We start from the raw sequence: 14,881 nt of genomic DNA on the forward strand, positions 1-14,881 counted from the left end.
TATATGGTGCTTTAGAACTAAAACTAGGGTAACCCATAGATCTAAAACCATGGGAAGAGCGTAGGTCAGGCATACCAAAAATGTGTGTCTCTCTCTCTCTCTATGAAACAACCTTATAAGCTTATGTATCAATGATATTTACATTAGTGAGACTCCCTGCAGACTTTAACCAACTGCTGGTAATGTGGTATGGAGAGGGGTACTCAACTACATATGTGGTGGCATTGTTTCAAGTTGTTCATGTATTGACCCAATGGCCTTTGACCCAATTGACCCAATATAACCAGACCAGGCTGTGGTAATTCTGGTACTCAGTGATCAACATGGAGCATGACAAACCAAATCTGAGAGGCGGTTAGTTCAGCAGCTGCTATTAACAGTAAAACAAGTTATAGCCATCTTTGGAAAAGCATCCTCTTCACAGATGGCTGATCACAGCTCCAGAGGGTTTAGCAAATTAGCACACAACTAAAGGGAAGACTAATTATCTATGATAAGCCCCAAGATTTCATTAAACACTTGAAAACAGTGGCAGAATTACCTACCTCAAGATAAAGATATTGTTGCTCTCTCATATTAGAAATGTAAAACAAAATGTTTCAAATCGTTACTAAAGGCCCATGTTGGAAGGGAATTCAAAAGTTCATCAATGACCACCAATTTAGGAGAGAAGATCCTCTGCAGGGTCATACCAAGTGTAATTGCTTGCTAGCCAGAAAATAACTTAAGCAAAGAGAGGGCCATTACTAAGGGCTGCAGCACCATTACTTGAGATGATCAGCATCACCAACACAGAAAAATGTCCGAGTGCTAAATGGTGCTTTCAAAAAGGGAGTTTCGTTCATGAAAAGATGTTTGCAGGTAAATCCTTGAATGAAAGCAACCCAAACCCATTCCAAGATAGCCCCCATGGATAAAAGGAGAGGAAGTTCAAAAGAAAGCCCTTTTTCCCTTTCCACAGTGGTGCTTGTGTGTCTAGGGGAAATCAAATTAAGCAAAATCCCAGCGGGATACTGGCAAAGGGCCCCTACTCTTTCCACCACCTGATATCCCGTTATTATAAATGGCAGAAAGGGTGGTAAATCCCCATTCCACGGAGTCTGACAGGACTCCATGGAGGGGATTGCCGAATTACCGGCACCAGTAGTACTGGTGCAATTAATTCCGGCATTTATTTGCCGCTGGGGGCCTGATTTACTGGCAGGTCAGGCCTGGTGTTAAGTCGGTGCCCCCACCAGCGAACTTGTGTTTCCCAGGTCAGGAAGAAATGCTGGTGCCGGAACTACCAGCAATATTACCAGCATTTTTTCGAGACCGGGGAACTAGTAATGACCCCCATGGGCTGTCTCGTGAATGATTTAAGTCTTCTTTGGAGGGAAAGCGCTTGGCAGATTTATATCCATAAATGAGCCTCTGAGTCAGGGTATCCTTAATGGGGTAAGATGCCTTTCGAATGTTCACTGGAAAATGTACAGCATCTTCTAAATCAGTTATCTTTATAAGGGAAATCAATTAACCTTTATTTGAACAGGGCTACCATTGGAACTAGAATTTTGGTGGGGAATCCATAATACATAACATTTGCAAATGGCTGGCTACCCAAGAGACTCTGGTAATTTGAGACCACCAGTGGGGCAGAAAAGACAACCTTCCCCTATTGCAAAATAGGCATGCAAGGGTGGCAGGGGTGGTAACACACAGCCCACTGAAGAGTCAATGATCCACTTTGGCATAAGCCAAAGCTTAAAGGAGAGACTTCAGCTTTCTTATGAAGTGCCGTGTTTTCACTTGACACCGATGACCTGTGGAAAGCCTGATGTGAAAAGGAGCTTTAGCTCTGAAGGATAAAGGAATTTGCAGAATGTAACGTTGTCTAGGGTCTGGCTCAAATCATACACATGTCAACAAGAAGCTGGAGTGTCACTGCATCCATTTTGGAGTACTACAGGACCTGATTCATTGAATGGTCAAATAAATTCTTGCCAACAAACGGGAAAATGTAATTTTTCACATTTTAAAGACTCAACTTCTTCCAATAGATTGTCATTCTCATCAAGTGCATGGTGTATTAGGCAGGATCAATTTGGACATGAGAAGCTACTATCCTTTAACTTTGTTGCTCTGAGGCAACACGTGTATTCCCATTGAAATTCTTGTGGCATTTCTATCATACATATGTAACCCATATATTAAATTAGCTGTGGTTACTAAGTAGCTTCCCTGTCCCTTTCATTGTAAATCAGTGTATAGCAAAATAATGGGTCATCTGGTTGCTGTCTCCTTTAGGGTAACCTCATTTTGTAAAGTTGGCAGTCCGGTAAGGAAGCCAGGAGCCTCAGGTACAAAAGACTAGTCTTTATTTTTGTAGTTGCAAGTTACAGAAACAAGACAGGCCCCAGCAGAGGGGTTGATGCAATGGACATAAGGGACATCCACCAGTACACCATCTCTCAGCTGCCCTTCATAGAACATGCAGCGGCTCACTCACACAGCATCCTACACTTAGAACTCTCATGACATCATGAATGCAGGCAGGTAAGGCAGAGCTGATAGAAAGCACATCACAAGAACTTCCCAAGCTGCAGTGAGTAGTTCCTCCCTGAAGTTGGCCTCAGCTCCACATAGCCTCTGTAAGAGAACTGCAGTGAAGTCCTGACTACACTAGGTGGCAGGTCAGTGAGGGCTGCTCGCCCTGGGAAACAGCATACAACTGGAGGAGGTCATAAATATTATCCCTCCAGATCGTTGTATACTTTTTGGTCCCAGAGGGAGAGATCTGGATAAAGGTGGGGTCTTAAAGTGGTGTGGGTGCCCCTCCTGATGTGAGTAAGGGAGTGTCTGCACAAACCCATACGGAGTGCTCCTGCCAGGGAGAGGCAGCGTCACATATGATACACCCTCTAACCAGAGAGATGTGGACAGGAACCCTCCCAATCACCCCAATCACCCTCCAAAGATTTAGGATGATCAGGTCAGATAGACTATAGACTGTATAGGGGTGGCAGAATGCCCCCCTAGCAAGTGAAATAAGATGTGCAGCACCCATAGCCAAAAGGAGAAGATAATATCAACCCCTTCACAGGTCTCTACTTTTCAAAGTGACTATGAGTCAAAAAGATTAAGAAAAAAAGAACACAGATAAGAGGATCTCCCAAAAGACTGTATGATGCCATCCTGGTTTCTTCGCAGAATAAGAGCCCACATCACCTAATATTGGTCAAAGTGGGAATCATTACTCCCATAGGTATTCCTGCAAGTGCAGCCTTGTATCACTTTATGCAGGAGCATACATAACCTGACATGGGATCAGCTGGAAGGGAGTAATGAATGGAAGAGAATATTGTAAAGGTTAACTTTAATGCAGAGAAAGTAGAAACGTTTAACTGATGTACTCTGTGTGGTGTTTTGTATGAACTTTATTTCTATGAATTGAAAAAAAGGTCAAATGAATTTTGCTGAGGCATCAAACATTATACACAGCTACATTAACATTTAGGTTTCTCGTTCCTCCCAATAAAGTAGGGCAAGTGGAGATGAGGTTTACCAACTTAATTACTGATATTCTGGTGGACTAAAGCAGGTTGGCGAGGGAGGGTTTACAAGATGCTCAGGCTGTCATGTGCTGTGCCCTTAAGAAAAAGTTACTCACCATAGTAACTAACATACTCCTAGTCCAGAGTCCCCTTTCCTCCATATTTGTAGGGATATTTCGTCCATCGGGACTGGACCGCAGCACTTTTTTGAAGCACCAGAAAACATGTGGTATTTATTAGGTGAGGGCCAGCACATGTGAGGCTTTAGCCCCGCCTTCATGTGCCCTTGTCCCTGCGCCTCTGCCTTCAGTCCTTTCTGATCACCAAGATCAGTAGACAATTCGCAACCAAGGATATTTTAGAGGGGAAGGTGGGCAGACGTATGGAAAAAAGGGGCTATGGAGTAGGTGTACTAATGTAATGGATGCATCTATAGCAAAATGCACGCCATCATTTCCCCAACATGTTAATACATACACAAATCAATGACAAAATGCGTACCAATAAAGTACCCAACAGTTACATGCCTTGAGAATTTAGTGTTCAGAAGTCCACTTTGAGCCAGAGGGGAAAAGGAATCCAAGATGGAGCTAGGGAATGTTATAGTCTTTCTTATGTCATTAAGGCTTACCAGGTGACACCACATGAACTCTTAAATCAGATACCTGAATTTATGGAACGAACAATGTATCTTCTCTGATCAACGCACCTTACATCTTTATGCTCGTTAATCTTTTTTTCTTTCATTACATCTGCTACCGATTTGTCCACGTCATTTTCACAGTGTACTGCAGAACGGAGACTCTAAAAATAGGTAGAAGCAACAGAAAATTAGAAAGAAAAATGTTTTCATTTACAATTTCTCCCCTGCTTGCTTTATGCAATCCTTCACTGCGGGCGACAAACACCCTTGGAAGTAAAGAAGGCTCAACAGGTTATTTCTGAAAGCCTATTGAAAGCAATATTTGCTGCAGAAGCTCTGTCTGTATGGTACCAGCAGACATCTGAAAACATTTCAGAAAGAAATACTAGTTCAGAGAAAGAACAAGTTACTTTTTCTACAATACTATACAACTGTGAACATTGCGGTAAACAAAATGTGTCCTTCCTTGAATAATGCAAACATCCAAGCTGGGACAACAGGATAAAAGATGAGTAAAACATTTTACAGTTTTAATTTACAGGGTGTACAGCAAGTGCCATAGAACCTGGGGGGAAGTACAGTGTATGTCTTATTTTCAACATTCCTCCAGCCTTCGCAAGTCACCTAGGTACACTGTTTTATTCAAAGGTTTTTCTGTTAGTTCTGCATCGCTATGGGTATAGATCAGGCAATGCGTATACAAGAAAAGCAAATGGTGAATCCAGTTGAAAAATGCATATACAACAATGTTTGGGGGATTCATAATCACAGATAATAAAACTTCTTCCTCTTTGTGTGCAGGGGACTTGAGTTCCCTAAAGTGTTCTCTTTCTCAAACAATGCACTCCGCTCCATGCTTTGGACCCAATCCTAAAGTGGAAGATACATGCACATGTTATCATATAAAATCACATTGGTTGAATCATATTTTTTCGTGATTCCAATTCCAATTTCTTAGTGAACTTGCTCGTTAGGTGACAAACCCCACATTTGCCACGTGAGTGGTGGCCTGTTAAGGGTATTAAGGCCCCATATTTCAGTGGTACTCTGTTGAGATAGTATTTTTAGTTTAATATCATTCTCTATAACCAAATCTCTGATGTTATCCCTTCTTTTATATGCAACGGTTGGATGTGCCCATTCCCATGTTCGATTTCTCAAAAATTCTCTAAAGTTTGCTTATGACATTTTTTATCTTATATGACAAATTCGTGAAAGTGCTTATTACACGGACCAATCTGTCAGGATCTTGTTTTCTCTGTCTGGTTTCAAGTAGAGCTTCCCTGTTATTACTGAAAGCTTGTGTCACAGCTTTCCTCCAAGTTCTTAGGGGATAGCCTCTAGCCTGTAATTTATGACTAAGCTTGTTAGCTTCTTTTTCAAATATAGTCTTCATACTGCTATTATGCTTGTCCAAAAATTGTCCAAATCCCAGAGACGGTAATGATCAATCACCTGCTATAGGATATAAACAATGTTGTTAAAAGAGTAGATGTAGTTATACATTTTTCTCCTATATAATTGTCATCTGCATATATGCACAGGAACTGATTGTTCTAAAAGCTGTAACACAGAAGTGACTGATCTGATCAACATTATGGCAAAATAATACAACTTATAATCCTGATGAAAGTTCCAATAAATATAATGTAGAGAATGGGCGTGGCTAGCTGCCATTGAGTGAGGTAGCAGGGAAAATGAGCTCCCGCTGGTTTCTTACAGATGATACTTAAGGACGTCCGATTTTGCACAAGTAACGCAGAAAAAAGGGTCTGGCAGTGATCGTAGAACAACCCCTGGTAGTCTCATCAGAGGAAGGACGAAAGAAACAGAGTTAGAACCCTCAGAACACTGGTAGCGCATTGAGCCCAAAATGGGGGCTGGCGCCACCTGCAACGCATGAGATCCAGGCCCCTATGAGACGCGGCCGAACCAGATAGGAGGTGCAGAGGATGCGCAGTATCGAACGAGAGGTTCATCTGCGGGGGCGGAGCAGATAAGGGAGGTGAGAACCAGCCGAGAGTGAAGCGTAACAAGATTGAGGTGCTGGAGTATCGATCGGCCCAGAAGCACGGACGCAGGCAGAGGCCGCAACGAGACTACCCAGTGTGCCCCCAGTGAGGGAAGCACTGAAGCAGTGATGCCGCCCTCTGCGAGTAACTGCATGGGGTAAGGCAACGTGGGAGCCGATCACCCTGCCTCCTATAACGACACACACCTGACTCCCACGAATAGGAGATTCAACCGCAGCAGAACTGACATACGGGACACCCATACCATACCCATATCATACCACATACACAGGCCCCAGGGTTGGCGATCCTACTGTCGGACAAGGCACGCAAGAGTAAAGGCAAGCAGATGAAGATGGACGCATATGCCCGTAAAGAAGACAATGAGACAGCCTCATCAGAGGCTAGCTGCAGCGGCATGAGGATCCTGGCGGCGATAGCGGTGCTGAAAATAGCACTGGAACACAAGATAGATGCAGTAATCGTGGATGTGGGGCTGCTGTGCCAGGATGTACGCGAGTTGGCTGACCGAATGGGCACGGCAGAGTGAAGAGTACAGGAGAACAACGCTAACATGGCCAGCGCATTCACCCATATGGCGGATGTACTGGACGGAATACGGACGCTATAACATCCTGTGGAGGACGCTGAAGGGAGAACCCGGCGGAACACCATTAGAATATTAGGCCTCCCAGAGTGGGAAGAGGGCAAAGACCCTATGAGCTATGTTGAGAACCTCTTGCTGCATGAGATAGGGCTGGGCTCGCTGACACAGGGATTCACGGTTGAAAGGGCACACAGATCCCTGGCCAGGAGACTGCTGCCCAGAGCACCCCAGAGGCCCGCGATAGCGAAAATACTGAGGATCTTGGCTTTCTCGAGAAAGGAAGGCCAGATCACACGAAATTCTTCCAAACTGGCAATCTACCCTGACTACACAGCCCAAATGCAAAACAAAGAGAAATGTTCAGAAAGACTACGGAGGGCCATCCTAAGATACATGTTGATATATTAGGCGAAGCTTAGAGTCCTGCATAATGGCAGATCACACTTCGGAAAAAAAACAAGAGGCACACTCTTGGATGGATGAAAACGGATTTACACAATTGCCAGGCAGGAACAATTAAGGATCCTGAAGTGTAACCGCCATGGCACAGCAAACACGACTCAGGCGTTACCTATGAGAGTCATGGACAGACACAATGGACGAAGGCTGAAACACTAAAGGCGGGAGCCCTACATTGGAAAAACCGGACTGAGACCACAGGGCCCAGAATTCTGCCTCTATGGCTAGCTACCGGACTACCTCATTTAGGAACCAGATGCCCATTAGAAGGCATCGAGCTGCTGCACACCACCCGGCAGTGGCGAGGGAAGGAGGGGGCGGGAGAAGCGTCTGCGCCAGAGCATGCAGTATGCGGCTTGGCAAGTTATCCAAAGTTTATGGTAGGTTATTGTTAGTTGTATTTATTTTGAGTTTGTGGGGGTGGGGGGGAGTCGACCTGGACAAAATATTGGCTAGAAGGGACAATAAGGTTTACTAGTGGACCAAACTGACATGCATAATGTTAAAGAATGTGATGGACATATGGACAGTGAGGAGATGCACGATTGCCGGAGTGTGATCACTCAAGATGGGAGCTAATGGCCTGGAAATAGTTGCCTGGAATGTCAGGGGACTAATCAACTACATTAAGAAGATAAAGCGCTATATAAACTTAATAAATACAAATAAATACAAAATAAGAGTATACATATCTGAAAAAGAAGAGAATACAAATAGCGCTACTGCAAGAAACGCACATCACAGCAGATAAGCAGGCCTATATAGCTAGAAAATTGGGAGGGAAGCCTTATGGTTCAACGTTCTCAGTGTACGCTAGAGGGGTGTTGGTGTGGATCACCCCCTCAGTCCCCTTCCAGTTGCTGGAATTCAAAAAGGATGAGGATGGCAGGATGGTGGTGGTGCATGGCTTGCTAGAAAACCGGGAAGTATGCTTCATAGATACATATGCCCCAAACCATGACGCAACAGAGTTCTTCAAATCACTATACCCGAAGCTGGCCACATATGGAGGGGCAACGTGGGTGTGGGGAGGCGACTAACTGCACACTGAACCCTTAACTGGACAGGTCAGAAGAGAAGCATAGGAAACCTGCGCCACCGAACAAGACACTGGGGCCATACTTAAAAACCTACAACTAGTGGATGTCTGGAGAGAAGAGCACAGAGCGGCGCAAGGATACTCTCACTTCTCGCCCCCCCACGTCACGCATACTCAAATAGATTACATCTTCACGGGGGTCGAAAACCTGAGAGCGTTCAGAGACACAGCATACAAGACTAGGGTGCTATCGGACCATGCCCCCTTAATGGTGAACTGGCAGATGACTGCAAAGAGAGCGCTGATGCCCACTTGGAGATTAAGGGATGAGGACCTACTTGACAACACTTTTCAACACCACCTTAGAGAGAAGATAGAAGAGTACCAACACGGTCAGGGTGGCGGAAACAGGGACGCTACATGAAGCCTTCAAGGTAGTCATGAGGGGTGCAGCGAAAGGAAAAATGGGGGGCCTGAGGACAGACCTACAGAAATCCCTGGAGGATATAGAAAATGAGGAGGAAAGTACGATTGCAGAAGGGAACGCGGGGAAGGCGAGATTGCTGGAATTGTGCCAAAAATGCATAGCTGAATGGGAGAGGCTGGGGGAAACTAGACTAAGCGAAGTGTACCCAGAGGATACACGTGGAAGGAGACAAACCGGGGAGGTTGCTAGCCTGGATATGCAGAGAGGAACCTAGGGATATGATCACTAGTTTCATAGATGAACAGGGGAGGGCAGTCAGGACACAAGGGGAGATAAATAGTAGATTATCCAGATTCCATGAATCCTTATATTCAAGAGTTGCTAATGGGAAAGACACAGAAATCAAGGAAACCCTAGACCAAATAGATCTGCCACGGCTGGAGGGTAAGTAGGAGGCCATGCTCGACGCACCTCTCATGCTGGAGGAGATCAGAGCTGTGATAGCTGAACTCCCAAATGCTAAAACACCAGATTGGATGATCTCCCTGGGGAATTCTATAAGCCATACACAGATGTACTGGGGCCTAAGCTCTTGGAAGTCTTCACAGATGCATACGAGGCAGGAATATTGCCCAGTAGCCTTAGGGAATCCATGATTGTGCCCATACTGAAACTGTGGTAGCCCCGGCAAGATTGCAGATCTTATAGACCACTCTCTATGATGAACCAAGAAAGTATAATCCTAGCGGCGGTATTAGCAAATAGACTCAGAAGAGTGATAGGAAGTTTAATTCATACACATCAAACAGTGTACGCCCCGGGCCGCTGCAACTCATGGAACTTAGGTAGACTCCACCACGTAATAGACAGCACAAACCACCTAAATGGAGACTACGCAGTGGCCTTGCAAGATGCAGTTAAGGCCTTCGACTCAGTGAGGTGGGACTGGCTTCTAGGGACACAGGAGCGGTTTGGGATTTGCACCAGTTTCATGGGGTGGGTGAAACACGGCGCCTAGACCTAGAGCGAGAACGGGGAAACAGATTTCCGGAGCATGTGAGGTACGAAAAGGCACCAAACAGGGTTGCCCACTGTCACTGGTGCTATAAATGCATCATTGGAGCAGCTGGCAGCCTTCCTTAGAATAGAGTATGCAGAAGCGGGAATAAAGAGATGGGGTAGTGCACTAGAAGGGCTAGTGTACACGGTGTCCGAGTACGCGGATGACATATTACTATACGTCAACCAGCCTGAGGACACCTTACCACACATGCTGGACATAGTGGACCAGTTTGCTAGGCTCTCTGGTATCGGTATGAATAGGGGAGGACTGAGGGGCCAAGCCAGAGAACAATTACCGAACTTGTGGCTGAGATGGACAGAGGAAACCTTCAGATACCTTGGGTTAAACGTGTGGCACGACCCAGCTTCCACACACAGACAACACGCTGAAGGCTTTAGAGGGGGTGTAGAGCTCCATGAGATTCGGGAAGGAACTGCCCCTCGGGGTACCGGGCAGGGTAGAATTGTTAAAGATGGTGGCACTCCTGACCCTCCTGTAGCATTTCATTAATGTACCATACAGCATACCTAGCCGATTCTTTAGGCAATTGGGTGGGCTAATGCGGGAATTCCTGTGGGGGAAAGGAAGGACTAGAATTGCCCTAAGCATGCTACAGAGGGACTACACCAATGACGGGATGAGAGTACCCAACATCGAACTATGCTACCTGGCAGGGCAGCTGCAGTTTGTAGCAAACTGGCTAGGAGACGAGGTTACCCTGGACACCCAGATACTGAAACCATTGTTGAAACTCCACTACTTGAAAGAGATGTTGTTGGTTGGAGATCTGAGACTATCAAGACCCTTAGGGTTACTGAAGTTCAGCAGGGACCTCTGGAAGAGATCCTGTGGAATTTTGGGGACCACTGACCCACACTCCAGGCACATTCCCATAGCAGGAATCATAAGATCACAAGACATGACAGGGCAGCTAAGGAAGTATTGGGAGAGCAAAGGGATAGCCATGGTCGGCGACCTCTTTGGGGAGACAAGAGGTTAGAATTTTCAGCCCTAGTAAGCGATTATGGAATTTGCAAGGGGCAGTTTTTGATGCACCAGACTATGGTGGGCAGGATGGGAAAAAGATGGCCAGGTATAAAGGATGGGAGGTAATCCAACGTCGTCCTGGACACACTGTATGATGTGGCGGAAGGGGCACATGTGGTCACCAGGATTTATGACCTACTACTGGAAGGGATGGGCACAGAGGATCTGGCGGTGTGCAAGAAGTGGGAACGGGACGTGGGGAGGGCCTTTGCAGACACTAAATGGCGGAGAGTGCTGTTGTACACTAAGAAAGTCTCTAGGAATTACAGATTTAAACAAACCCAAATGTATGTGATGAATAGGGCATACCTAACCACGCACAGGATGTCAAGCATATGTAGGAACACTGTCCAGACCTGCCCTAGATGTACCCAAGAGAGCGCGGACATGATGCACATGTTCTTGACATGCCCAACGATAGTAACATTCTGGCAGAGTGTTGCATAAATGGTGAAGAGTGGAGGGATCCAGATGCATGCATGGTCCCATGAGTTTTGCTTGTTGGGCCTGTTCCTGGGGGGAGGGTGGCGGGCGGCACACCTCTCCAAAACGAAGGACCTGATCTGTATCTTGACTAAACGTAGGATAGCAATGGCCTGGAAATCAACTGAGGGGCCAAGGATAGATGCCTGGTGGTCAGACCTGAGGTGCTGGTCACTGGCTGAGACGGTAGTGTGGCATAGGACGCTACAGAGAGGGATGTCTGAGGGGAGTGAGGTAATGGAAGCATGGAACCAATTGACACAAATGATGTTTAACGGCGTAGAGATGTAGTATCCTCAACCCGGGATCCGAGGGATGCGTATAGCTACCATGCAGTGGAACCGGCGATCATAAGATGGTAGATAATTGTAATGGGGATAAGCATGTAAACTATGATGTGAAGATATGTAATGTCCACGAGAAACATGATTGATATGCATTGTCACAGTCAAGACAGTTCAGTATATATATATATATATATATGTTTGTCAATTAAAATAAAACGGTATATATATATATATATATATAATGTAGAGAACTGAAACATGTTGGGTAAAGTGATATATGCTGTAGTATATCTTTAAAATAAGGAGAATTATGTGACAATTTCTAAACAGATCGTAGATATCAACACTAGGCATAGCAGGAAATTAATATAAAATTAACTATTACTAGTTTGCTGCTATAGATACAGTAAATTAATTGAGAGGAGCGATTGCAGACAACTTTGATGTCAAAAGAGTGGAGACAAAAGTAGGTTTAAATGATGTATTTTTTGATACAGATAACAAATGTGACATTGATGTGTTAACATGTCAATGAGGTTCTTGTGGTACCTGTGATTAATACACTGGGTGGGTGTAATTGTATTTATTGACTACTTTTCCAGGTTTACCAATTCGGTTTGATGTCCTGGCCTCCTCTATTATTTTTGGTTTATAATAACCAGGGTGACATGACCAGTAACAGTAACCCCTCCCCACATTAAGGGATGCTCACTTCGTTCAAGCACTTGTCTTGAATGGCAGGCTGCCATCGGCAAGGTCGCCCCTCTCACGGTTATCACTGCAGTAAAGGCTGCCAGATGAGCTTACCTTGGAAGCTTAGCTTTCAAAGTGGTTAACCGACCCATTACTGACATTCAGACTTTGAATATGGGAAAGATGTGTTATAAAAATGAGGGTTCACGGTTTAGATGCGATTAAGACGGCAAGGATCTAGGTGCATATACCGTAGGATTTTAAGGGATCACGGAAAGTCACCCAGATGTGTAACCCTGAACTCGTTCATGTTGCTGAATTATTCTGCTACTATTATTCGATTCCAAATCTTATTACAGAATACATTAGAGTTATTATGCAATAGTGAAAATAATGTTGCTCTCACCCTCCCCCGTTGAACACACCTCCAGTAGTTTGGGTCGCCTACAAGGAGTCGCTGTGCATGTTATTGGGCACAGAGAAGTGCGAGGCTAAATGAGAAGCATTCAGCAGCTTTTTCTGTGTTCTGCTTACTGCTGTGTTGGTGACCTGCCCTCCTTCCGCGATACTAACCTGCAAAGGATTTTAACTGGGGATGCACACGCAGAGAAGTGTGAGGCCAAGTGAGGGGCCGTAAGCAGGCTCGGTGATGAGCATCTGTGAAGGTAGGAGTGACTCAAATCATGTATCTTTTTTGTTCTTCCTTCACCAAAGTTCTTGACTTCCTGCAGTTTGAGGACAATTTAAATACCATACATACAATCTACGCAGTAAAATTAATACAATCTCGGATATTCCTCTTGCAGCGACTATTGCTGTTAGTAGTGTGGTAACTGACTTGGAAAACCCAATTGACACTACTATTTTGTTCTTCACCCAGGCCAATTTTAGACTACTTTATACCTTAAGAACAAACTAATAACATGGGGTGTAGGAAAGAAACTGGTGGCTGTAATTAGTGAAATTACTTAAATAGACAATAATTCACTGTTTTTTTGTTGAAATAATTTTATTAATTTTACAACAAACTAAATATAACGTACAATCTCAACATTTTCCGTTACGAGTATCCTAGCATACATTACATGTTATCTCCTTAATGTCTTCCCCCCCTCCCTTCCCCTTGAACTCGGGCTTTCCCCCCTGTACCTCTGGCTCCCATTGCTCAGGATAAGTTCTCTTCCTGGTTCTCGGGCATGTCGTCATCACTGGGGTCCCTTTGGGTGTACCCATGCAACAAGGCTATCATTTGTTTCCATTCCATCAGTGGTCCTACTTCTTCACCCTCCTCTCTGTTTGCTGCCTCATACTATGCCATTGTCTCAGCGTCTGCCCACTTTAGGAGGTCCTTCCACCACAACTCTAGTCTGGGTCTATGAGTGGCCTTCCAGCTCATGGCAATTCTCCTCTTGCCAGGATGTATGCTAAATCTTTGAGTTTACATACGTGTTTCAAATTACGCAGCCTGGTGAATCCTCCTAGCATACATGCCCATATGGATTCCAAGTCTAATTTAATTCCCTTATCAGATAGTTGTGCTGAATTTCCCCCCAAAACTTCCCAACCTCTGGGCACGCCCAGAACATGTGGATCATCCCTGCTCCCACCTCTCCACACTTGGGGCATTTTTGTGCCTCTGCGTTTCCAAATTTTGCTTTCATTTGGGGGGGTCATGTATGCCCTGTTGGTAACATATAGCTGGATCTGTGGTAACCTGGCATTTCTGGACACCTTCTTGTGGTAAATTGGGCCCTCTCCCATTGCCCATCTTGCATGGCCTCTCCTGCCTCCTCCTCCCAGTCCCGCCTCAGTTTGAGCGGCTCTTTCCCAACTCTTGACATTGTTAATTTGTATATCCTGGATATTTCATGGCCACCCTCTGAGATGTCATACATTGTTTCAATGGTAGTATCCGGTTGCTCGGCTAGCGCTATTTTGGACCACATTTCTTTCACCCTTTTGACTATTCTACTATATGTGATATGCTGTCCCGCATGTACCCCGGTTCTGTCCATTGTTTGGAAATCCATAACCTCCCACTCTTGCCAGATATCCCCCAGGGTAACTAGGCCCACTGGCTCCCAATATTTCCAAATCACTTTTTTTTAGTTGGTCATCTGCTCCACATAGCGCCACAAATGGCGCCTGCGGGGAGCATGGGTTCGGGCCTCCCACGGTCCAGCACGCTTTGTGCAGGATCTCCCAGCCCAGTGTTAGCAATCGCGGCCTGCCCTGCATCTCTGACTTGGGTAGCCATATTTGTTCTTGTAGGAAGTATGGGGCACTCATCCTTCAGCAACCTGGATTCTGCGGTCTTGTCCTCCACCAGCCACCTGGCTACGTATTGTAATTGCGCCGCCAGATGGTATATCTCAAAATTCAGTAAGCTTATCCCCCCTCTATCGTACGCATTCTGCAGTGAAGAAGCGCCTGAGCACCATGTGTGGGATAATTGTGAAAAAATGCAATAGCCTAGGCAGGACCACCATTTTCAGCAGGGTCCCCTCCCTACCATGGCCAGGGGGAGCTTTGCCCAAAACTCCATGCTCTTCTTGACGCCATCCACTGCTTTCTCCGTATTGCACTTA

At 45.3% G+C, this 14,881-nt stretch overlaps 1 protein-coding gene across 5 annotated transcripts in view; it reads right to left on the reverse strand.

Annotated features, from left to right (window-relative positions):
* ELMOD2 (ELMO domain containing 2) overlaps nucleotides 1-14,881 on the reverse strand; it is a 965,152-nt gene that overhangs the window by 447,792 nt on the left and 502,479 nt on the right. For all 5 annotated transcript variants that reach the window (XM_069631199.1, XM_069631197.1, XM_069631200.1 and 2 more), the window contains one exon: nucleotides 4,243-4,337. In XM_069631199.1, coding sequence (XP_069487300.1) covers nucleotides 4,243-4,337 — 95 coding nt within the window. The remainder of the gene's footprint in view (nucleotides 1-4,242; nucleotides 4,338-14,881) is intronic.

The sequence above is a fragment of the Ambystoma mexicanum genome, chromosome 6q (assembly GCF_040938575.1).
Source record: "Ambystoma mexicanum isolate Mex_15411 chromosome 6q, UKY_AmexF1_1, whole genome shotgun sequence".
Taxonomy (NCBI): domain Eukaryota; kingdom Metazoa; phylum Chordata; class Amphibia; order Caudata; family Ambystomatidae; genus Ambystoma; species Ambystoma mexicanum.